We start from the raw sequence: 24,404 nt of genomic DNA, 5'->3' as shown, positions 1-24,404 counted from the left end.
AAAAGACAGAAAATTTGAGAGAAAGAAAGAGAGAGAGAGAGAGAGAGAGAGAGAGAGAGAAAGGGAGAGAGAGAGAAAGGGAGAGAGAGAGAGAGAAACAAAAAGGTTAAACAGACATCACAACTCCAGAGCTTCTGAAAATGGTGACATTTTCCTGACAGTTCCCTGAGGCGCTGTGTTTCAGGGATGGCTCTCGTGTCTCATATGTTCCCACTTTTCACATCTCTGTCACCTGAGCTTAGACACGTCTTGTCACGTTGTCACGGTGGGTGTGTGATTGGACACAGGAAACAGTGGCCGTGACACAAGTGTGACAAGTGAGATGTGGTGTGTGATGTGTTTAATGTGTTGGCATGGGTACGCACACATCTCCAGGCTGTGAAGCTGTGGCCGCACCTTTCAACTGTGTGTGCATTGTGTGTTTGTTCATTTCTGTAATTAAATGTACATTCAGATACAATACAATATGTTCTTAATGTGTGTCTCTGTGCGCACCTGCGCAGACCGGCATCCACTTGGGTCTCCTCTGGGATGAGCTCGGCCTCGCTCTGGGCGATCCTCATGGCGAGCTCCCGGTCGCGGCGCTCCTGCTCCAGGACGGCCTGCCGCGCGGCCACCTCCTCGCGCTCCGCCTCCATCTGGATCTCCATCTCCACCTGGCACAGATCGGGGTGGGGGTTCAGACTTCACCACTCATACAGATTTAATGCCCTGACATTCATCACCTTACCACATATGCAGTGCTTGCTCTCAACGTTGCGTAGCGGAATGTTTACTAAATGATTAACACATTAAGTGGTTTTACCTTCCACAGATACTTGACATTGTTATTCAGGACAAAGTATTCAGACCTTGACTCAGTACTTAGCGGAGGCACATTTGGCAGTGATTACAGCCTGAACACTGAAGGATCCTTAAGGATATCTCTGATCTATATCTTTGCTCCATTCAGCTCTCCTCGCCCTGTCCCTGCTGCTGAAAAACATCCCCACTGCATGATGTTGCCACCACCACACTTCACTGTTGGGATGGTACTGGGCAGTTGATGAGTGGTGTCTGGTTTCCTCCAGTGTGAGAGTCCTTTAGGTGTTCTCTTGCTAACTCCAAGTGCGCTTTCCTGTGTCTTTCACTGAGGTGAAGCTTTTGTCTGGCCACTCTGCCATAAAGCGCAGATCATTGGAGTTTTGCAGTGATGGAGGTCTGGAGGTTTCTTCCATCTTCACACAGGATCTCAGCCAGAGTGACCAACATGGTTCTTGGTCACCTCTCTTCCTGAGACCAAGTGGCCAACTGTAGCAGTCCTGGTTGCTCCAAACTTCCTCCATTTAAGAATTACAGAGGCCACTGTGCTCTTGGGAACCTTAAGTAGCCTTCCCCAGATCTGTGTCTCGGCACAGTCCTGTCTCGAGCTCTGCAGGAAGTTCCTTCAACCTCACGGTTTGGTTTATGCTCTGATATGCACTGTCAGCTGAGATACCTTATATAGACAGGTGTGTGCCTTTCCAAATCATGTGCCATCTCAAAGATGATCAATAGAAATGGTAGGCACCTGAGCTACATTTCAAATGTCATAGCAAAGTGTCTGAATGTCAAATGTGACATTTCAGTTTTTCTTTTGAAATAAATTTGCAAAAATGTCAAATGACTTGTTTTCGCTTTGTCATTATGGGGTATTGAGTGTAGATTGATGGGGGAAAAAGTTCATTTAAATGCGTAAGGCTTCAACATAACAAAATGTGAAGAAAGTGAAGGATCTGAATACTTCGGAATGTACTGTATAATCCTTTGATTCACTATGGTACCAAAACCCCTTTCACATACATATACAATCACATAAAACACACAAGCATTTTAGGGTATGATTATGATTACATACCCATCAGCAGGTAAAGCATTTCATAGCATTACTTCAATCATCACACAATGCAGGGAAGGACGTTTAATTGAAATCAAAGTATCAATATGTGTGTGTGTGTGTGTGTGTGTGTGTGTGTGTGTGTGTGTGTGTGTGTGTGTGTGCATGCGCGTACATGAGTTGGAGTTGACTTAGAAAGCAGACGTCCATCCATCATCCTTGCTGTTTTCCCACTTTCTCACTTTTCCCGCACTGTTTTTCATTTATGTCAGCGACGGTAGTTTGGGAGTCATGAATGTATCGCATACCGGTTTGTGGGACTTTAGATTTCTTCAGCTGCCCAACTGAATCAAATAAAAGATTAGGCCATTAAATGCACTGAAGCGCATGTGAGTTTGGACACAACGAGAAAATATGGGTAGAAACAGTAGCCTATTTGAAAGTAGCCTACGTCGTGAACCAAATTCTAACCCTTCCTTCTTTTGCAAATTGGAATGTTTTTGCATTGTATGCAATTACATGCAAGAAAAAAAATGTGTAGTCTATTTAGAAGAACGTTTTTGAAAGATTTTTGACGTAGAAGAATCTGGGCTCAATCCAAGATTGGCCAGCCAATCTGAAGGCCAGCCAATACCCCTGCTTGTCACTATCAAAATCTGTAAATACCTTCTGTGTAAAATCTAATGTGATCGCTTGTGTCATTCTGTTATTTCCCACTGAAAATAGCAGCTGGGGTGATGTCCAGCTTCTGCTGCAGGCCACAGCTGACATCTGCCACACGCAACAGCGGCCCATAAGTTGCAACGAAGAACATCATGTGTCTGCAAGCTCTGTTGCATCAACATAGATTTCAGCTCAAAGGGGAAAGGGGCTTTGGAGCGCCACAGACACACTCTCAGCATCCACCCCAAACAACCTTCACCCCCACCCACCACCCCCCACCCCGCCCCCTGGATCCTTTTTTCTCCCCTCATCCGTCAGAACAGCAGCCACTCTGTCCTCCTCATTTTCAAAATTTCAAATTTTTCAAAAGCACTGCCTCTATTTACAAACACTTATGTTCAGGGCAACGAACTTTCTTCACTAGCTTTGAAGTGACACACATAAACACATCCACACCAGCAATCTATAACAAAGATTATAGGCGCACACACACACACACACACACACACTTTCCAGACTTGGGGCAGTATGGCAGGACTACTTAATTTCCTCTGTCCCCTCCATAATGAAGTGTGTGTACGGTGAGACAGTGCGGGAAAAGTGTGAAAGTGGGAGAACAGCACGGATGATGGATGGAGGTGTCTGCTTTCTAAGTCAACTCCAACTAATGAAGGGCAAACACACACATGCAAACACACACACACACACACACACACACACACACACACACACACACACACACACACACACACACACACTTGTTTAAGGTCAGAAATAGGGAGATTTGCCAATAGATCCATAATCCAAAAGCACACCCTGTTTACAAAATGAGGAGCGAATTTCTAGTCAGACCACAAAAAAATGACATGGACTTTGTAGCACATTCCGGCCTGTTCCACTTTAGTAAAGTTACAAGCTGAGGCAAACCAGTGTGACAAATAAAACTCTTCATGAAAGAGCCATCAAGAGTCCAAGATCTTCTAGCTCTTACATGCCTGTGAGAAAGTGAAATTTTCTTCCCCTTCTCACTGTCTCATCAGGAGTTTGGCCCTGGTGTGGGGTGGACTACCCCGCCACAATGGTTCGATCCAGGCTTCCCCCACCATAGTGGCTGGACCCGGAAGACCAAAGTGGCTCAATTGAACTCAGCTGGCGGCCCTATTTAAAAGGCGCCTCATGTGCATGAGGAGAGACTTTTTTTCTTACCACTTGAGATGGCCATGGGAGAACTTTGCAAGAAGGCATGAGAGACTGGGAAAGGCGTTTGCGTTTAAGAACACTTACCTGCTGTGAGGTGAAGTGGATTTAGTATCTAGCTGTGTGGATACTGTTAGGGCTTTAGATGTGTTCCTTCTGAACCTGTCCTGTAAAGATGTTCCTTCTGAACCTGTGCTGTAAAGATGTTCCTTCTGAACCTGTGCTGTAAAGATGTTCCTTCTGAACCTGTGAATCTGTGCCTAGCATGCTCAAGGATCTGCCTAGTTCTCCCTTATGTCTGTAGCACTTTGAGTGCGGCCATCTTTTGTGTTTGTAAATATTTGTTTGTTTATTGTATAGACCTGTTTCGGGGTGGATACAAAAGAATCCCCCTAGGTAAATAAATGAGAATATATTTTGATATACAAGCCACCATCTCCTGCACCCTTCTTCCCAACAACACCACCCAGTCCAGTCGCAACCTCCCAAAATAACGTGGGGTGACCGCCCGATACCTCACAATGCCTCTCTGTAAAGCATCTTGGATTACAAAAGTTACAAAAGATTACAAAAACTGCTCCTGCACACATCAAGCAAAGGCTCTGGCTAAATCTACGCTGTAGGTACCTTGGAGCTGGGTACCCTACGCTGTAGCCTGATGCACCCCTCCGCAGATGTAGGTACACGTCATGGTGACACAGACCGGAGCAACTGCGATCGGTCCGCTTTTCTGATGTTTCGGGGTGTGTTGATGAAGCCTTTGCTAACGCAGACGTTATAGCAAGACTGACAGGTCAACAAATAGTCACGCTGCTGTGAATTTCTGACCGCTGTTTAAACTAGCGCTGCAGGCCGACGCAGACATACATATAAATGCTCACAATGGCATAGGCTATGGGCACAGCCTACGCACAACTATAAATCAGCCGTAATACCAAGTGTATGCAGGCCAAAAGCAGGGTTTGCGTGTCAGCACTGCACGGTAAGGGCCGATTATACTTCTTTCACCTCCTAATGAGCCGCTGCTGTGTCTGTGGGCATTCACAGGGGCCACCTCACTCTGGAGGATTGCCATGCACTCCATTAGGACATAGCAGCCTATTAGCACACAGACCCAGGGTTAGGGGCCAGCTGGGGATTACAGCATCTCATCTAGGACACACTGTGCCAGGGCCAAACAGGGGCCAACGCAGTCAGAAAGTGTCAACGCAGCCATAGATACAGTTTAAAATAAACAAATAAATAAATAAATAAAAATAAAATGGGAGCAGGTCTCGAGGGGGATGCAATCAGCTTCAAATAAAAGCATTCAAAACAAACATGCAACACTGACAGCAGCAAAGCATGGCTCTGATACTCAGAGAGAGAGAATGGCTTGTAACTCAGAGAGAGAGAATGGCTTGTTACTCAGAGAGAGAGAATGGCTTGTTACTCAGAGAGAGAGAATGGCTCTGATACTCAGAGAGAAAGAATGGCTTGTTATGGAGATTTGCAAGGCAGCACATTTTGAGATGTGAATCAAAAGGTCCAACTCTAAAAAGTCCTGAAAGGAGTTCTGCAGAGCTACTGAAAAGTGGAAAGAGAGAAAAAAAGTGGAAATGAGCCAAAAATGAGGATAGTGGGACAGCAAACCCAACATGCAGTAAAGTAAAAAAATCTGAGACAGCCAAAAACAGAGAAGAGAAGAGAAGAGGAATGAAGCAACAAGACACCAGCAGAGGAGAGGAAGTAAAAAGAGCATGATTGGGACGGTGGGACAGTGCCTCGGGCTGACGGCCTTAGGCCAGCCTCTTTGATCAAGACAGGGAGCCCAGCAGTCGGAAGGATAAAAGCTAAGAGAAGTGATTCATCTGGCTCAAGCAGAGGGCCATCCAACAGAGAATAACTGCTGTAGGAGGAGAAGAGGATGAGGAGGAGGAGGAGGAGAGGGAGGGGAAGATCAACGGAAGCAAAATGAAGTAAGATGAAAAAACGAATGTGACGAATAAGAGTGATCATGACGGAAGGAGAGAATAGAGAATATTATAAAGAAGAAAAAAAAACATATCCAGAAAATGAGAATGATGGGAGAGAGAGAGATGAGATGAGATAGACAGAGAGAGATAGAGAACATGAAACGACATGGGAGAGAGAGAGAGAGAGATCAAGCAAGATGGAGTCAGTAGAGTGGCTGAGTGGAAAGCGACGTGGCTGAAAAAGACTCTTGACTTGCACAAAATAGAAAAGGGGAAAATCTCATTGAGCCCCTAAAATGCTTCCATCGAGGGAAATTGAAACCCTTCCTCTCCATAGGGACAAACAGAGGGAGAGAGAGAGAGAGAGAGAGAGAGAGAGAGAGAGAGAGAGAGAGAGAGAGAGAGAGAGAGAGAGAGAGAGAGAGAAAGAGAGGAGGAGAGAGTGAGGGTGAGAGAAAGAGAGAGAGAGAGAGAGAGAGAGAGAGAGAGAGGAGAGAGTAAGGGTGAGAGAGAAACAAATGCATTTAGAGTGCAAATACTGAGAGGCAGTTCCACAGTCAGCAGGATGGCCTGACACTGAGGGTCAGTGTAGGGCAAACACAGCCATCAGGAAGACACTCACCTGCAGCTTTCTCTCCTCCTCTTCCCTCTTTTTCCTCTCTTCCTCTTCCTGCTTCCTCTTCACCTCCATCTCTGCTTTCCTGTGAGACAGCAGAAAGAAGGGGGGGGGGGGGGGGATCACTTGTTTTTTTCCCCGTCTCTCTCTCTCTATTCAGATGCTTAGTCTCAGATGTCGCCGTGATGGGCATCGACCTCCCTGTCCTGACTGTCTCAGAAGAGCATCATCATCATCATCACCGGTCCGGAGACGAGGTCGGGCAGCCAAAGCTCATGTCAGAACACTGAACTCATGCCAAGACAAGGTGACAGACTTGTTTCGCCGAGACCCACCGTAAATACCCTCCCCCCCTCCCCATGAACGCCCATCCTAAACCGACCCCGGCTCAAGATCTTTGGCGTGGCGCCCCGCTGTAATCGAATGTCTCATAATTGGCACATTACTGAGACTAGGGGCAGGCGGTGAGGTGTCAGTGCGGCGCGGAGGCCCAGGAGCCCGGGTCAGTGCAGCAGTACACTCAGAGCAGTGCCCTTCACACACACACACACACACACACACACACACACACACACACACGCACACACCTGCAGTACACTCAGAGCAGTGCCCTTCACACACCTGCAGTACACTCAGAGCAGTGCCCTTCACACACACACACACACACACACACACACACACACACACACACACACACACACACACACACACACACACACACACACACACACACACACCTGCCCGGGTCAGTGCAGCAGTACACTCAGAGCAGTGCCCTTCACACACACACACACACACACACACACACACACACACACACACACACACACACACACACACCTGCCCGGGTCAGTGGAGCAGTACGCTCAGAGCAGTGCCCTTCACACACCTGCAGTACACTCAGAGCAGTGCCCCTCACACACACACCTGCCCGGTGCTTTTAGAAGTGACTAATGTTGTTGAGGCCCATAAACTCCAGTCTGTCCGCCTGAAATTACTAAAAATCCGGTGGGGTGCGGGGTGCTACCTCTAATAAAGGGCTTTATGACATCCCATCAAAAGAGATGGCTGCCAGGCTTGACCAAATATGTCTGAGGCCATTGCAGACATGGTCTGCCTTTACAAACACCGCCTACTGTCCTCTGAAGTTCAAGTCAAAGAGCTTAGTCATATGGACGTTCTGTAAACAGTACGGAGTGCCAGGAGAGTATTATTTGCAGAGAGCTTCATAGTACACAATCTGTGTATTTAAAGAATCTCACGGAGTGAAAATGTAGTCTGGGGCAGACAGAGAATTCCTTATGAACTCAAGTAAGTAGAGCAAACTTGACCTGTATGAGTGAATTTCCCCGGGTGGGCGTACGGGCTCAGTGGATACAAATAAAAACTGAACCAGAGAACTCGATCTGTGCATAAAGCCTTGGTCTGGATTTTAAATCTGTGTGTACAGCCTTGGTCTGGATTTTAAATCTGTGCATAAAACCTTGGTCTAGATTTTAAATCTGTGCGTAAAGCCTTGGTCTGGATTTTAAATCTGTGCATAAAGCCTTGGTCTAGATTTTAAATCTGTGCATAAAGCCTTGGTCTAGATTTTAAAGCTGTGGGTAAAACCTTGGTCTAGATTTTAAAGCTGTGGGTAAAACCTTGGTCTGGATTTTAAATCTGTGCGTAAAGCCTTGGTCTAGATTTTAAATCTGTGCGTAAAGCCTTGGTCTGGATTTTAAATCTGTGCATAAAGCCTTGGTCTAGATTTTAAATCTGTGCATAAAGCCTTGGTCTAGATTTTAAAGCTGTGGGTAAAACCTTGGTCTAGATTTTAAAGCTGTGGGTAAAACCTTGGTCTGGATTTTAAATCTGTGCGTAAAGCCTTGGTCTAGATTTTAAAGCTGTGGGTAAAACCTTGGTCTGGATTTTAAATCTGTGCATAAAGCCTTGGTCTAGATTTTAAATCTGTGCATAAAGCCTTGGTCTGGATTTTAAAGCTGTGGGTAAAACCTTGGTCTAGATTTTAAAGCTGTGGGTAAAACCTTGGTCTGGATTTTAAATCTGTGCATAAAGCCTTGGTCTAGATTTTAAATCTGTGCGTAAAGCCTTGGTCTGGATTTTAAATCTGTGCATAAAGCCTTGGTCTAGATTTTAAATCTGTGCATAAAGCCTTGGTCTAGATTTTAAAGCTGTGGGTAAAACCTTGGTCTAGATTTTAAAGCTGTGGGTAAAACCTTGGTCTGGATTTTAAATCTGTGCGTAAAGCCTTGGTCTAGATTTTAAAGCTGTGGGTAAAACCTTGGTCTGGATTTTAAATCTGTGCATAAAGCCTTGGTCTAGATTTTAAATCTGTGCATAAAGCCTTGGTCTGGATTTTAAAGCTGTGGGTAAAACCGAATGCATAATCAACAAAACATGGTGGTGGGCACTCAATCAGAAACTCACAGGCGGCGCTCTTCCTCCTCCTGCTTGCGTCGGTCCTCCTCCTCCTCTCTCCTCTTCTTCTCGCGCTCCATCTCCTCCTGGATGCGCATGAGGCGTTCCCGCTCCTCCTCCTCCTGCTTCTTCTTCTGCATGGAGCTGAGCAGCTGCTGCGAGCGGGTGACCAGCGCCTGGTGCTCGTGGTCAATCTCGATGCGCGTCATCACCGTGCTCTGGAGACACACAGACAGGTTTTACACCCACAGATGTTTAGTATACTGACCTCTAGGGCTGGTGGAAATGATCATTGCATCCATGCATTGCAATGCCAACGGGAAAGATTCGGCATCAATGCAGCAAAATTAAATAATTGTTTAAAAAAAATAAAACAACGCAGTTAAATAATATGCACGCCAGCATTATGAATTTAAACAACTCATTCAAATTCATTTCACTGGGATATGCAGTTGCAATGATGAATGGAAAGTGAATTTACAGACAACACTGGCAATACACACTAGCAGACAAGTAACGTTACACATTCCGTAGGGACGCTAGCAAAGTACAGTTAATGTAAACAAATCATTCCACCGTGACTAATAATTTAAAGTGATTTTACTGAGACAGTGTGGTCATCACATCAATGAAGGAACAATTAGCTTTAATATAGCTAGTAGCCTACTTGCTACCACTTCCTGTGGTGTCACATAAGCCAAATGCAATCTTTCAATGGGTTTTACATGTATTTACACAGATAGGCCTACATTTCTGTTACTGTACATACTACCTTCTAATGGATAATCACATTTGATCTTATAAGAGCCAGCTGTTTTTATGTAATATTTTAGTTTAGTTTTAGTAACTGATTTATGCTGTAGGCTACAAAATATTTAGTTTTTAGGCATAAACCTACTTTCTTTGAAAGAGAAGGTAGCTTTTTATGTAATGTGAGTCTTTTTTAATTTCTAAAAACAGTTTTTTAAAAATGTGTTCATATCTGATCTGATACGATCTGATCAGATCAAATTCAGCAAAAAAGGCTGCCTTGTGCTTCCACAGGGTGTCCTCGGATAAGAGGCAAACAAGTCTTAATGAGGCAGGCAAGATATACTAAAACCTTTGATGGTACCTCTTGACGCTACACGGCTCTATAAGGATCTTACAATAATGCTGATAACTGACATGAAATATCTATGAGTCTGGAAAAGTACAACTGAATAATGCAGAGAGGCTTATTACACTTTGCTGAAACTCCACACTTAAGGAATGTAATAATGGCCATTCAGCAGTATGGCTCCATACACCACTGAGAGAATATGCAATGAGGGCATTCAATGTATTTCCTGGAGGACTCAAAACGGACTTGTAGGTAGTTAAGACAGACCAGAGTCACACTAAATCTATAAAAATATGATGTTCTGGAAAAATACTAATGAAAACGCATAAAAGCAATTGTTTCCTTGTTCCTCCATGTTAACTGTGCTATAACATCCAATGATGTAGTTCTGCTCTTCTCTTCAACTCTAGAACTTATTTAAAACAGCACTTTGCCACTCTTCTCTTCAACTCTAGAACTTATTTAAAACAGCACTTTGCCACTCTTCTCTTCAACTCTAGAACTTATTTAAAACAGCACTTTGCCACTCTTCTCTTCAACTCTAGAACTTATTTAAAACAGCACTTTGCCACTCTTCTCTTCAACTCTAGAACTTATTTAAAACAGCACTTTGCCACTCTTCTCTTCAACTCTAGAACTTATTTAAAACAGCACTTTGCCTCTTCAAGTTGTCAAGGCACAGAGGGACTCTGTCAGATCCCATGAGGTTTTCCACTCGGTTCAGTGAAGCTGTAGCGAGCTCGGACACTTTCGGCTACCTAATTTCCCTGGAAATCATATCCAAGCTCTGATGCTTGTTCCCACGGGGAAAACAAGAGAATTAGAGATGAAAGTGCTGTGAATGGCGTGTTGCTGGAAGCCTGGGTTCATTAGCAGGAGTCTGTAGACAGGTGAGATGCGTCTCTCCTTAAGACTCCTCCATGCCCAACTCTTGCTGCATCTCCAAAACTCTCAGAAAACTCTCCCTTTCTCTGCATTTCTCCTTCAAGCTCTTCAGTCAATCATTTCATCACCGTCAGCGAAGAAACTTCGTACAAAGGCAAAGAGCCATGTTGTTTCAAATATTCTTTTTTTTTTTTTCAAAGTGTCTTGATTATTCCATTTTTGTTTTGTAGACCAATTTAATTCTCAAACACAGGCAATTGTGTTTATTCCTTTGGCAAATCACCTTCTATATCCCTCCTGTCTACTGACTTCTCTTGTTTTTGTGATGGTCAATAAATGCGATGATGTTCTGTTTAAAACAAAGTAATGGTGATTGCAGCCACGTGTTTGTTCATAATTGTGTGCCTCTCTCCAACCACTTATGTTTCTCCCTTCACAATAAATCACTTGAATATGAGTGACTTAAAGTGTGACAGATCTCGGTGGCAGTAACAGGCTTTCAACAGGCAATGCTATAAACATGAAATCACAAATAGGGAGCAGATGTTGATTAATATGCATTGGCATCTGCTGTCACCAGGGAAACCATTCTGCGTAAGACTGAGATAAGATATGTATGTACAAGCTCACATGCCACGGATGCTCTAAAAGCATCACTCTAGTTTTGCTTGCATAGTTACACTACAAATCATTTCATGAAATGGGATGTTCATAGCAAAACATCCACCGGCATTACCTTGAAGCTGACTCAACATAATTAGTGATATACTGAAAAACAACTCCCCAGCCATCATGGACACTGAAAAACAGACATTGTCTGTTGGAAGTGCTTTCACTGTGAGTTCTTCATCTAATCTACATTTCACTGACAAATCTGCGATTATAAAACACCGCTGGGGTCATTAATCAAGCGGTTGGGTATTATCTCTATTAACACTTTGTTGATGTACCATCACCTTGCATACTTCTTGAGGATAAGCATATATTCTCTCCTTCATTAAGTTCCCCATCTAATCCCTGGAATGTGATTTAGAGCACAGATGCTGCCGCTAGCTACCTAGGCTAAGGTCCACTGGACCACCAGCAGCAGCAGCAGCTCGATTCCTGACAAACTGGCCCACCCCCGAGCTCAGGCCGGCGCGGAGCGGAACCCAGCAGATGAAAGATAGAAGGCATATGTGTGCACATAAGAGCAGGCCAGGGACATAATGAACAAACTAGATTTCATCTCACAGACAGCTCCCGAGGTGAGGTAGAGGTGAGATAGAGGAGAGAGATGGGATGGAGCAACAGCCAAACAGAGAGCGGGAGCAGCCACCTGCAAAAACCTCTTCAAGTCAGAGAGGCCTCTCGTCAATGAAGTTTCGCTATGGGCGCAGACCTCTCATAATTAGGCAGGTGGGTTTTTATGTGTGTATGAGAGGAAGTGAGACATAGGGAAAGGGTGAGTGTATCTGATTCATTTGTTTGTGTGTCTTTATAGGACAATCCTCGCAGGACTCGGCTAAACAGCAAAGAACAAATAAATGCTGATATATCACACAATTTCTTGTGTTTGAGGGGGGGGGGTCTACAAAACAAAAATGGAATAATCAAGACACTTGGGGGAAAAAAAAGAATATTTGAAACAACACGGCTCTTTACCTTTGTACGAAGTTTCTTTGCTGACAAGGCTGCACACACATATGTTTACACACATACACACACGGGTCACACGCACCTTGATCTTGACCATGAGGGCGTTAATGGAGGCGTCCAGCTCCTGGATCTGTTTGCGCATCTCCTGCTGACCTTCCTTCAGACCGGCCACCACCTCATTAAACTTGTCCATCCTCGTCTTCAGGTTACGCACTTTTACAAGCCCATCGATCCTACACACACACACACACACACACACACACACACACACACACACACACACAGACAGACAGACACATTAGTCACATATTCAGTTTTAACAGATACCTGGGTGCACTGATTATTAGGCACCACAGACTGCATGTTCCCTTCATTACGTTCGGGTCTCGGTGAAGTTGAAACCACTTCCAGAACAGCTGCTGAATGCTAAACGAGCTGCTCTTCCACCAAACCCCCAAACGGGCTGCCAGCATTGACACCGATCCCCCCAGTACACATAGAAATCCAGCCCGCCTGGTTGTCAGCGCTGACAGAAATCCCCCGTCCGCGTGGTCCTAGCCTGTTCTTGAGCTGTCCATCATGACAGACCCTGAGAGAAGTCTGAGCGTGGTCCTAGCCTGTTCTTGAGCTGTCAATCACGACAGACCCTGAGAGAAGTCTGAGCGTGGTCCTAGCCTGTTTTCTTGAGCTGTCAATCACGACCGACCCTGAGAGAGGTCTGAGCGTGGTCCTAGCTTGTTCTTGAGCTGTCAATCACGACAGACCCTGAGAGAGGTCTGAGCGTGGTCCTAGCTTGTTCTTGAGCTGTCAATCACGACAGACCATGGAGAGAGGCCTGAGCGGCTAATAAAGCTGCCGCTGCGCTCGGGCCGCCCTAACACACCTAACACACCTAACACACCTAACACACCTCCCCACAGTAATGAAGGGTGAGGCGCACGAGCAGCAGGGCACTGAGCCGTGAAAGCACCGTCTAATGAGGAGGAGAGGGAGGACGCCAGGGAAGAGGAGTGGAGTGGAGGAGAGGATGGAGAGAGGAAGAGAGGAGTGAAGGTTGAGGGGGAGAAAATGACAGTAGAGAGAGAGAGAGGGAGAAGAAAAGAGGAGAAAGGAGAAAAGGAGAAAGGATAGAAGAGAAGAAAAAATAAGTGCAGAGTAGAGAAGAGCAGTAGAGTAGAGTAGAGTAGAGTAGAGTAGAGTAGAGGAGAGGAGAGGAGAGGAGAGGAGAGGAGAGGAGAGGAGAGGAGAGGAGAGGAGAGGAGAGGAGAGGAGAGTAGAGGAGAGGAGAGGAGAGGAGATTAGAGTAGAGTAGAGTAGAGTAGAGTAGAGGAGAGGAGAGGAGAGGAGAGGAGAGGAGAGGAGAGGAGAGGAGAGGAGAGGAGAGGAGAGGAGAGTAGAGGAGAGGAGATTAGAGTAGAGTAGAGTAGAGTGGAGTAAAGTAGAGTAGAGGTGAGGAGAGTAGAGTAGAGTAGAGTAGAGTAGAGTAGAGTAGAGTACAGTTAGAGTAGAGTAGAGTAGAGTAGAGTAGAGGAGATTAGAGTAGAGTAGAGTAGAGTAGAGTAGAGGAGAGGAGAGGAGAGGAGAGGAGAGGAGAGGAGAGGAGAGGAGAGGAGAGGAGAGTAGAGGAGATTAGAGTAGAGTAGAGTAGAGTAGAGTAGAGTGGAGTAAAGTAGAGTAGAGGTGAGGAGAGGAGAGGAGAGTAGAGTAGAGTAGAGTAGAGTAGAGTAGAGTAGAGTAGAGTGCAGTAGAGTAGAGTAGAGTAGATTAGAGTCGAGTAGAGTAGAGTAGCGTAGAGGAGAGGAGAGGAGACCCACCTGGGCTTGTGCTTCCTCTTACAAAGCCACATGCGCACCGTCTTCTGCATCTTGATGCAAGCACTGGCTCGGTACAGCATCTTATTCTTCACTGTGAACGCCAGCAAAAACGGACAAGGACAGAAAATCAACAAAACACAGGATGGGAGAGGGATGAAGTTAAGCCAATCAATCATACATTTACTTTAAAAGCTTGGAATGAAAGTGTCTAAAACAGAAAATACCAACTTGGAGTGTGATTTTAGACTGCCATGTGTTAATGTGCCAATCTCCTAAATTTGATGAATGAAAAGCTCTCAAGCTCATATGAAAGTTGACTTTTTTCAAGGTTTCACTTCAGTAAAGACAAAACAAAACTGATACTCCCGCAGCACCATTCCTATAATTAAATTTTATTTAATAAGTATCTCTCGTTTTCTTTGCATGGAGGTATTACCCAAGGCAGACTACACAATTAAAACCTGACTGGGAAAATTACAGTGGAGTTTAGTTTTTCCCAAAATGAAAAAGGAGGCTTAAAAAGGAGGATTAATTAGCCAAGTGTGACCAGAGTGTTATTTTGAAGAGCCTCAGGCCAAATAAAAACCTCTGAAAATAAGACTGCACTTCCAACAGAGTTGAGGACGGGTTGTTCAGATCAAGAGGTGAAGATCCACGTCAGTGTCAAATGGGTGTGTTAATTAGCACAAATCCCTAGCAGTCATGGGTGATATTGGCAACCTCGAGGCATGGCTTGAGCAAAGCAGTTTATCTACGTCCACTTGAATGTCTTGAACATGAGGGGGGATAAGAATACAAACTACTAGTTAACTTGTGAATACTAGTTATTAGCTACAAGTATTGATCAAGTTAGTATTTCCCACATATGATTTGATTCTACATACTATTTAAGTTGACCTGAGTACAATGTATAAAACCTAGTTGGGAAAAAGGACTTGGGGTAAAAATGGCCATCTGCTGTTTTCCTCCATCCAGTTATCTACATAATAACCCTGCTTTGGGGAATAATGTTGAGCCCTGTCCCTGGCCATCTAGCCGCCGGCGGTTCACTTATGGCCCTAATGCAATAAACCTGATGCAGCTAATCAGGCACTTCAGGAGCAGCTGCTTATGATGGCTGTAAGTGTTTGATTAGGGTTGCAAATAAATCCTGTGTGAGGCTGGGTCTCTGTGTGAGACTGTGTCTCTGTGTGAGGCTGGGTCTCTGGGTGAGGCTGGGTCTCTGGGTGAGGCTGTGAGGGTGGGTCTCTGGGTGAGGCTGTGAGGGTGGGTCTCTGGGTGAGGCTGTGAGGCTGGGTCTCTGTGTGAGGCTGTGAGGGTGGGTCTCTGTATGAGGCTGTGAGGCTGGGTCTCTGTGTGAGGCTGGGTCTGTGTGTGAGGGTGGGTCTGTGTGTGAGGGTGGGTCTGTGTGTGAGGCTGTGTCTCTGGGTGAGGGTGGGTCTGTGTGTGAGGGTGGGTCTGTGTGTGAGGCTGGGTCTGTGTGTGAGGCTGGGTCTCTGTGTGAGGCTGGGTCTCTGTGTGAGGCTGGGTCTCTGTGGGTCTCTGTGTGAGGGTGGGTCTGTGGGTCTCTGGGTGAGGGGGGGTCTCTGTGGGTCTCTGGGTCTCTGGGTGAGGCTGGGTCTCTGTGTGAGGCTGTGAGGGTGGGTCTCTGTGGGTCTCTGCGTGAGGCTGTGAGGCTGGGTCTCTGTGTGAGGCTGGGTCTGTGTGTGAGGCTGGGTCTCTGGGTGAGGCTGGGTCTCTGTGAGGCTGGGTCTCTGTGTGAGGCTGGGTCTCTGTGTGAGGCTGGGTCTCTGTGTGAGGCTGGGTCTCTGTGTGAGGCTGGGTCTCTGTGTGAGGCTGGGTCTCTGTGTGAGGCTGGGTCTCTGTGTGTCTCTGTGTGAGGGTGGGTCTGTGGGTCTCTGGGTGAGGGGGGGTCTCTGTGGGTCTCTGGGTCTCTGGGTGAGGCTGGGTCTCTGGGTGAGGGTGGGTCTCTGGGTGAGGCTGTGAGGCTGGGTCTCTGTGTGAGGCTGGGTCTGGGTCTCTGTGTGAGGCTGGGTCTCTGGGTCTCTGTGTGAGGCTGGGTCTCTGTGTGAGGGTGGGTCTCTGTGTGAGGGTGGGTCTCTGTGTGAGGGTGGGTCTCTGTGTGAGGGTGGGTCTCTGGGTCTCTGTGTGAGGCTGGGTCTCTGTGTGAGGGTGGGTCTCTTGGTGAGGCTGGGTCTCTGTGTGAGGGTGGGTCTCTGTGTGAGGCTGGGTCTCTGTGTGAGGCTGGGTCTCTGGGGGTCTCTGTGTGAGGCTGGGTCTCTGTGAACAGGAGGGTGCAGGAGACGGTCTCCTAGCAACCATACGTACGTTTGATGACAGACAGTGCACACCACTGGCACTTCTTCCAGCGGCTGCAGATCAGCCACTTGTTGACCTGCTTCACCAGCTCGGCCAGGTGGTCTGGGTCCGACTTCATGATCTGGTCGAACTCCGCAAACTGGGGACCAAACAGCAGATGAATAAATCACCCGTTCACGGCGCATCGCATAAGCTGGCTTGTTTTAAGAAACATTCAGGACAATCCGGCTAAAGAAAATGAGACCGCAGGTCTCCATCTGCTTCGTTTAAAATACATTTCAAATCGACACTCTGCTAATCGAGGGAGGAGTTGTGAACAGCTGTCGGTTCAAAACTTGAGGTTGTCAGAGCAACCTCAGCAAATGCGATTTGATGCAAACAAACCCGTTTCAACCTTATACCCTATGCGAATCGGCAAATTGGCAGATTCTATGTAGATTTCAAGTGTTGCCACTCCATCATGTCCTATTGAAACGGTCAAACAGTGAACATTGAACAGTTAGATAAAAGCCCAGCTATAGATTGCCATCTCTGTGAGTTTCTGTTAATAGATGACTGGTGCTGACGGACCACTGAAGTAATGTCCTTGTGGTAAAGTTCCAGGGGAATTGATGAATGGATAATGAGAGAGAGAGACAAAGAGGGTGATGAGAAAAATAAAAGAGAAGTAAGCACACAGAGAGAAGAGTGGGGGGAAATATTAAAAGGGCAAGACAGAGAGAGGACAGTAAAAAAAAAAAAAAAATCAAGAAGACAGATGAAAAGCAGGGGAGAAAGAGAATAGGAGGTAGAAATAGAGAAACACAGAATAAAATAACAAAGACAGGAGGAGAAGAAAAAGGTAATTGGGTGGAGGATAACAACTCAACATCTCTCATTAGCACAATTTTGGCAGGCTATTGTAACCAGCGCAGAAGTGCTAAGGCATGCACATCCCAAATTAAACGCAGGGTTGATGCCAGATTGAGTTGGCGAATTAGAGGAGGACGGACAGCTCTCTTTCTCTCACACACACACACACACACACACACACACACACACACACACACACACACACACACACACACACACAGTATCTCTTTGCCCAAATGGAGCACGTGTGAGACGGCTTGAGATAAATATGTCTCGAGTTGGCTTGAGATGACACCTCTGCAACGGGCGATTAAACTCCTTTTCCAACAGAGCAAAAAATAAATTACAAATAAATAAAAATGCGGCCTCCTCTCCTCTCCTCCGTATCCGTCCATCAGAGCCAGAGGAGCAGATGCCCTCTGAAACCTCCCCCTCCAGAACACCCTCTCCTCACAGCCCTCAATATCGCATAGGGCTCATCAATCTCCCAGCCACCCCTGCACAGGGTTTTAACACAGATAAATGATTCATTTAGTTGGAAATCAAACGGCCATCTGTTAGCCGTGACCCGGCGTCCAGCGTCACTGCTGCTCTAGGCAGAAGCCAGGATCTCTCTGTGTACCGGAGTTCTGCCCTTGATAAATATGAAATTTGAAAGCGGAAGTGAGTGACAGATAAAAAAGAAATAAAAAAAGGGAGGTTTGGGTGGGGGCTCACCTTTCCAGGTCGGAAGAAGACTTTGGTCAGCCCAAACTTGTAGTCCTTCTCATTCAGACCGAGGGCTTTGAACAGAGCCTAAGAGAGAGAGAGAGAGGAAGAGAGAGAGAGAGAGAGAGAGAGAAAGAAAGAGTGCATATGTGGTCATGGATGGATGCTTTCGATCACATTTGACTATTTTTCCAGACACATGAAAGGGAGACCTGTTGAAACATGGATGTGAATAATGGAGCCGGTGGCCTAGGGGCTCGTGGGCAGTGTGCTGGTTGGATGGCAGAGGGCCATGAATACTATGATCAGTGGACTGAGTAAGGCTGACTGCTCAAATAAATGCATCTGCTCGACTGTGGATGAAAGTCTGTGTTTTTCCGCCATCCTTCCAGCAAGTAAGATTTTAAATTCTGAAGCAATTGCCCAATCTGTTTTCTCCTCAACACATTTCATTGCTTTTCTTTCTTCCCACTTCCTTCCTTCTTATTCTCTTTCACTCTCCCTTCTTTCAGCTCTCCCCCCCCCCTCCCACCCTTCCTTCCAACGATAGATCTTCTCTTCCATCCAAAAGTTTGAAATCACCCAGAAAATGACATTTGACCATGCAAGGTGCAAAATTAATTGGAAATACAGTCAAGACATTGCCAAAGTTAGAAATATGATTTGCTTGAAATTTAAAAAAATGTGCTCGATAATGTGCTTTCATCAAAGAGTCTTCCATTTGCAGCAATTCCAAACTTTGCAGTATCACAGTGTGACTGCTTCTGCACTAAATAACCCTTGCATAATTTGGAGCAATCCTTTGGGTCGGGCTTGTTGTAGAATAAAATAGGCTCCAGTCAAGTGGCGTCCACAGGGCATGGCGATGGTATAGTGGAGTTCTGGCCTTCCTTGTTAAAGATTCCTTTCACTCTGTCTAAGACTTTAGCAGCACCGAAGCATGCTGACACATCACATTTCCTTGGGCGTGCCTGAGAGATAGTGTCAAGCAGTCCTCAGACATCTTTTCATTTGTTCTGTGGCTCATAAAGTTTCTTCTCTGTGATCCGAACACCTCACCTCAAATACTCTGGAATGTATTTTTATCATCTTCCATTCCTGTATCTGTTTCCTTTTGCCCATTTTCCTTTTTCTTTTCATATAGGCCAGTCTCAGATATGGCTTTTTCTTTGAAATTCCGCCTAGAAGGACTGCATTTCAGAGCCTCTCCACTGCTGAAGACGAGATGTGGTATGGGTCCTATTTAATAATCTGCCAGCTGAAGATCTGTAAGGCAACTTTTTCCTCCAACTAAAGATTCTGATGTTTTTAGCCACTTGTACTGTTGTGCAACAGGACCTTCCACTTGTCTTTCGACCCTGGTTAGAACAGACTAATGTATTTCTGAAGAAAGCGCTTTTAAAACCAGAATCAATTCCACAAGTTCTGATGCTCCAGATACTCAAGCAGCCCAAAGAAGGCTGCTTTTATTGCTTGCCTAACGGCTCAACAGTCTTCAGCCTCACAAACCTAATCATATTTGAGGGTTTTAAATATGATTTAGGAGCAGCTAACACAGGGTGACACTGAAACACAGGAGTAATGGTGGCAGAAAATGGGCTTTTATGCCCATGTAGAGATTGCATTCGAAACCAGCCAACATCCAGCTGCAATAGTCATTTACATTGGCAATGTCTGGACTACATTTGTGCATTGTAGGTTATCTCAATAAAAAAAAAGCGTGATTTTCTTTCTAAAAACAAGGAATCGCTAAGTGATTCCAAACTTTGATATGGTTGTGTATGTCTACTTAGTTTTTACATTTATACGTGTACTGAGTTGAAATGTTTCCTTGTGTGGCCTTAGACTGACCTTGCAGAAGAGTCTTGGGTCGAGGCGGGTGAGCTTGGCTGGCATGTACTGCTTGTACATGTTGTAGAGCTCACTGAAGGGGGCGCGAGAGGGGAACCCCCCCTGCATGAGGTCTAGGACAGACACCATCCCTACAGGGACACACAACAGAGTCAGGACAAGGGAGACACGAGTCCATTATACAGGTCGCCCGGGACAAGTCACGCTAAATTCTTTTGAGCAAACTCTCTGAATCTGGGTTCTTTGGATGCTCGCAAGAAGAAGCAGCAGATTTTTTTTTCTTTGTAGGAGAAAAATGACAAAGAATGAGACAGGCTGCTGCCAGCATGCCGGAAAACCTCTGAACGATCTTGTCATAAAAGCACTGCTTTCACAGTCAGCTGTATTGGTTTGGAACTACAGTATGTTCCATTGGTGTGTTGGTGCATTGAAATAGTCTAAAGTACGAATCAATTAGGGACAACTGAACTCCTCTCTTTCTTCTAAGAACTACAGAATGGCAATGGATGGTGGCACCTTGACACCTAGCCTCCATAAGGCCACAGCTGTATTTGACAAACAAACGGAAATGTTTGCCTTTGGGCTAAAATCCTTAAACTTGCACACTCTGGGGAAAAAAAACCACCCAAGACTCATCAGATACAAACACACAGCGTACTGTATTCAAGGTTACAGAGGAAAACGTGTGTCAAATGCAATATGCAAATCGGACATAAGAATGAGGAATGAGTCTTGGGCTCTTTTTATGTGCCCGTAACAGAAGAAATGAAGATGACACCGTGTGATTTAGCACCCCCCTCCACGGGCTCCCCAGCGGCCCCTCCCCGGCGGCCCCTCACTGCCTGCTCCAGTTAGGGCACGCAGGAAGGACAACGAGAGGGGCCGCTGACTCTACAGGGAGAAGAGAGGGGCAGGGTGGTCTGACAGAGGGACAGAGAGAGAGAGAGAGAGAGAGAGAGAGAGAGTGTGTGTGTGTGTGTGAGAGAGAGAAAGGAGGTGACAGAGAAAGTAAAAGAGGAACAAAAGACACAGGTAGAGAAAGTGAAAAGGGGGGTAGCAGAAAGAGAGGAAGAGAGTAGCTGAGAGAGAAAGAGTGTGTGTGTGGCTGTGAGTGAGTGAGTGAGTGAGTGTGTGTGTGGCTGTGAGTGAGTGAGTGAGTGAGTGAGTGTGTGTGTGGCTGTGAGTGAGTGAGTGAGTGAGTGTGTGTGTGGCTGTGAGTGAGTGAGTGAGAAGGAGGGCATGGAATAGAAGACAAAGAAGGGACCTAGATAAAGGACTGGGGTATGGACAGCAGAGCCTAGGGCTGTTTCCACAGCACCAGGCCAGTAGGGTCCGCCTGCCTGTGTGTATGAGATCATGAACGCCTGCCTGTGTGTATGAGATCATGAACGCCTGCCTGTGTGTATGAGATCATGGACTAGAGAGCGGAACGCCTGCCTGTGTGTATGAGATCATGGACTAGAGAGCGGAACGCCTGCCTGTGTGTATGAGATCATGGACTAGAGAGGGGAAGACGACTGCCGTCACAAACCTGAGCACTGCAGCTGGGAGAGAATCTGACCGCCCTCAAACTGGTGAGCCACCATCTTCAGGTTGGGCTTGACACAGCGGATGAAGCTGGAACCCTGTGGAGAGGTTTGTGTGTGTGTGTGTGTGTGTGTGTGTGTGTGTGTGTGTGTGTGTGTGTGTGTGTGTGTGTGTGCGTGCGTGCGTGCGTGTGCGTGTGTGCGTGTGTGTGTTGTGTATGTGTTTGGTGGGTGGGTGAGGGGGGGGGGGAGGGGAGGAGGCAAATCATCCTATTAATGTTGCACTCACTGGTTTCTGTCTGTCAAGATTGAATGTGCCAGATATTCAACTCATCACTGGGAACTTCATGAAATAATTGGTTGGCCTCCACTTTCACTGAGAAGACAAATTCAGTCGATAATTTTTCTACGAAGCAATTATTGGTCAGCTTCGTTCATATGTGTCTGCATTCATATCAACAAGTAAGTCTGGGTAGAATTTATGTTCTAATAATTGTATTCAGTTGGACGTTCCGACAGCATGGTCTGAATAAGGCGAGGCAGCCTTTACTTACTGTGCTCCGCCTGCATTTCAAATTGGAGCACTTTATTTCCCTGACCTTTTTTAAGATAATTGTTAAAGAATAAAATGTTGTTGTTGGTATTGTTGTTGTCTCTCTGTTGACCGTCCCTATAGGCCAGAGCTCACTTTTTGATTTGTAATCTCAATGCGATTTCCCTGGTTAAATAAAGGTTAAATAAATCAATAATAAAAAACGAGCCTCTCTAATCTTATCTCCGTTGCTTCATTGCTCTTTCTATTGATCTCCGCTCTGTCTCAGTCTCTCTGTGTGGGGAGGCTGGAATAACTAATGACCATCCATCTACACCACCTGCTTCAGCTTGCACTGGAGTGTAATGATGAGGAAATAGGGTGATGGATTAAAGCTCCACTCAGTGACATGTTGAGATTAAAGCTCCACTCAGTAACATGTCCAGATTAAAGCTCCACTCAGTGACATGTTGAGATTAAAGCTCCACTCAGTAACATGTTCAGATTAAAGCTCCACTCAGTGACATGTTGAGATTAAAGCTGCACTCAGTAACATGTTGAGATTAAAGCTCCACTCAGTAACATGTTCAGATTAAAGCTCCACTCAGTGATGTTGAGATTAAAGCTCCACTCAGTGATGTTGAGATTAAAGCTGCACTCAGTAACATGTTCAGACGGTGCACCCTGTGACAGAGACCATACTCACAGTGCTGCGCAGCTTCTCCAACAAGATATTCAGCTGGGTCTGCGGGGACACAAATCACAGCACAACAACTTTAGTAAAATAAAAATAATAAAAATATAAATACACAACTCGCATCTCTGATTCAATCCAAGCAGTGCACGGAATATCACACAGGCTTGCCGGCCACCTCGCCTCTTCTGTTTCGAACAAAAACACAGACAGACAAAAGTTCATTCAAACCACAGATTTTCTGGCCATTTCCTGGCTATGCAGTGATCACTATACTATGAGGAAGGCTATGCAGTGATCGCTATACTATGAGGATGGGTTGCTGTTCTTACATTTACATTTACATTTGGTCATTTAGCAGACGCTTTTATCCAAAGCGACTTACATATGTGCGACTTACAATGTATACACATTTTACATTTACACTGATGGCACACTGCACATCAGGAGCAATTAGGGGTTCAGTGTCTTGCTCAAGGACGCTTCGACAGGGAATCGAACTAGCAACCTTCTGATTACTGATTTATTGAGTCTTGAACGCACAATGCAGTGCATTTAAAGTTCTAACTAACCTTCTATGTAACCACAGCCACTAGTTTCGCTCCATGCATAATAGCCATGAGCACTAGCATCAGTCCTGTGGCTCTGACTGTTGTTCTCACATACAGCAGTCATGTTATTGGCATGCAGGGCCAGTGTCAGGGCTTCAAGCAGCAGCAGCAGCAGCAGCAGCCCACACACTACAACATCAATATGCATCACCTCCTTAGCTTCATAAGAAGATTTCACAGATTCCACAAATTCACAAAGTGGGCAATAAGTTACCCACTCCCACCAGAAGTCAAGGTTAAAAGCACCTCATTGGTGGGAGAGATGGCAGCGTATCTGATTGGAGGGGGCTGGTGAACAAATGAGTGTGTTTATCAAACAAACACACACACAAATCATCCTATTTATCTCCTTGTCATGCTAGATTGCCCAGATTTGTCCAATTCGATTGCTGCAAATACATTTCCGAGGCCTTGTGTGTGTTTCTAATGTGAGGCTGGGTGAATAGAAGACTGCTGTCTTGACTCTACATATCTGAAAGACGAGGTCAAGCAATGCCTCTCTGTTTTTCTCTCTTTTTTTCTCTCTCTCTCAGACCGACACACACACGCATTTGTTCAAGTCGTTGAAGAAATGGCGTAGCTACGAGTGGATATTGGGCCCCAAGCGTGTGGATGTTTGTGTTGTCCACCAATGAGTCTCATTTCATCCAGAGAGCAAACATGGAGAACAAACACAACTCGTCAGTCACCTCTCTCCACCCTCGCCTCAGACAGAGAGCGAATGAGGTTATTTTCAGCCCTTCCATCTCATTTCTGAATGTGTGCCTGTTCCACTCTCTCTTTCACCTGCATTCCCCTCTGACCAAGTGGAGGTAGAGGGAGAAAGAATCCAATGAAAAGGTGAACAAAATAAAAAGAACCAACAGGAGGGAGAGCCCACACACCCCACAAGAAACAAGAAAAACAACACTCTCTCTTTTTTCCTTCTCTCTCTCCCTCCCTCCACATATCGCACAAGAAACAAGAAAAACAACACTCTCTTTTTTCCTTCCTTCTCTCTCTTCCTCCCTACACTGACAGCCATTGCTCTGGGCCCCTCTCTGCGGGGCTCACTAGGGGCATGCACATTTCATCCAAACCAGACACTTTCTGCTGCTCACACCCTGCTGTTCCTCGGAGCGGTGGACGCATTTCTCCGACACGCTTGAGTGCCCCGGCCGCTGTC

At 45.9% G+C, this 24,404-nt stretch overlaps 1 protein-coding gene across 1 annotated transcript in view; it reads right to left on the bottom strand.

The window, feature by feature from the left end:
• myo6a (myosin VIa) overlaps positions 1-24,404 on the bottom strand; it is a 79,333-nt gene that overhangs the window by 11,429 nt on the left and 43,500 nt on the right. Inside the window, exons 19-28 of the mRNA XM_031581140.2 lie at positions 22,641-22,679; positions 21,408-21,501; positions 19,877-20,007; positions 18,035-18,112; positions 16,475-16,604; positions 14,147-14,237; positions 12,415-12,565; positions 8,717-8,925; positions 6,293-6,371; positions 496-656 (exon numbers count right to left, since the gene is read on the bottom strand). Of these exons, the coding sequence (XP_031437000.1) occupies positions 496-656; positions 6,293-6,371; positions 8,717-8,925; positions 12,415-12,565; positions 14,147-14,237; positions 16,475-16,604; positions 18,035-18,112; positions 19,877-20,007; positions 21,408-21,501; positions 22,641-22,679 (1,163 nt within the window). The remainder of the gene's footprint in view (positions 1-495; positions 657-6,292; positions 6,372-8,716; positions 8,926-12,414; positions 12,566-14,146; positions 14,238-16,474; positions 16,605-18,034; positions 18,113-19,876; positions 20,008-21,407; positions 21,502-22,640; positions 22,680-24,404) is intronic.

Source organism: Clupea harengus, chromosome 15 (assembly GCF_900700415.2).
Source record: "Clupea harengus chromosome 15, Ch_v2.0.2, whole genome shotgun sequence".
NCBI classification, from domain to species: domain Eukaryota; kingdom Metazoa; phylum Chordata; class Actinopteri; order Clupeiformes; family Clupeidae; genus Clupea; species Clupea harengus.
Note: the sequence above shows the minus strand (reverse complement) of the source record. Positions and strands in the feature narration are given on the sequence as shown.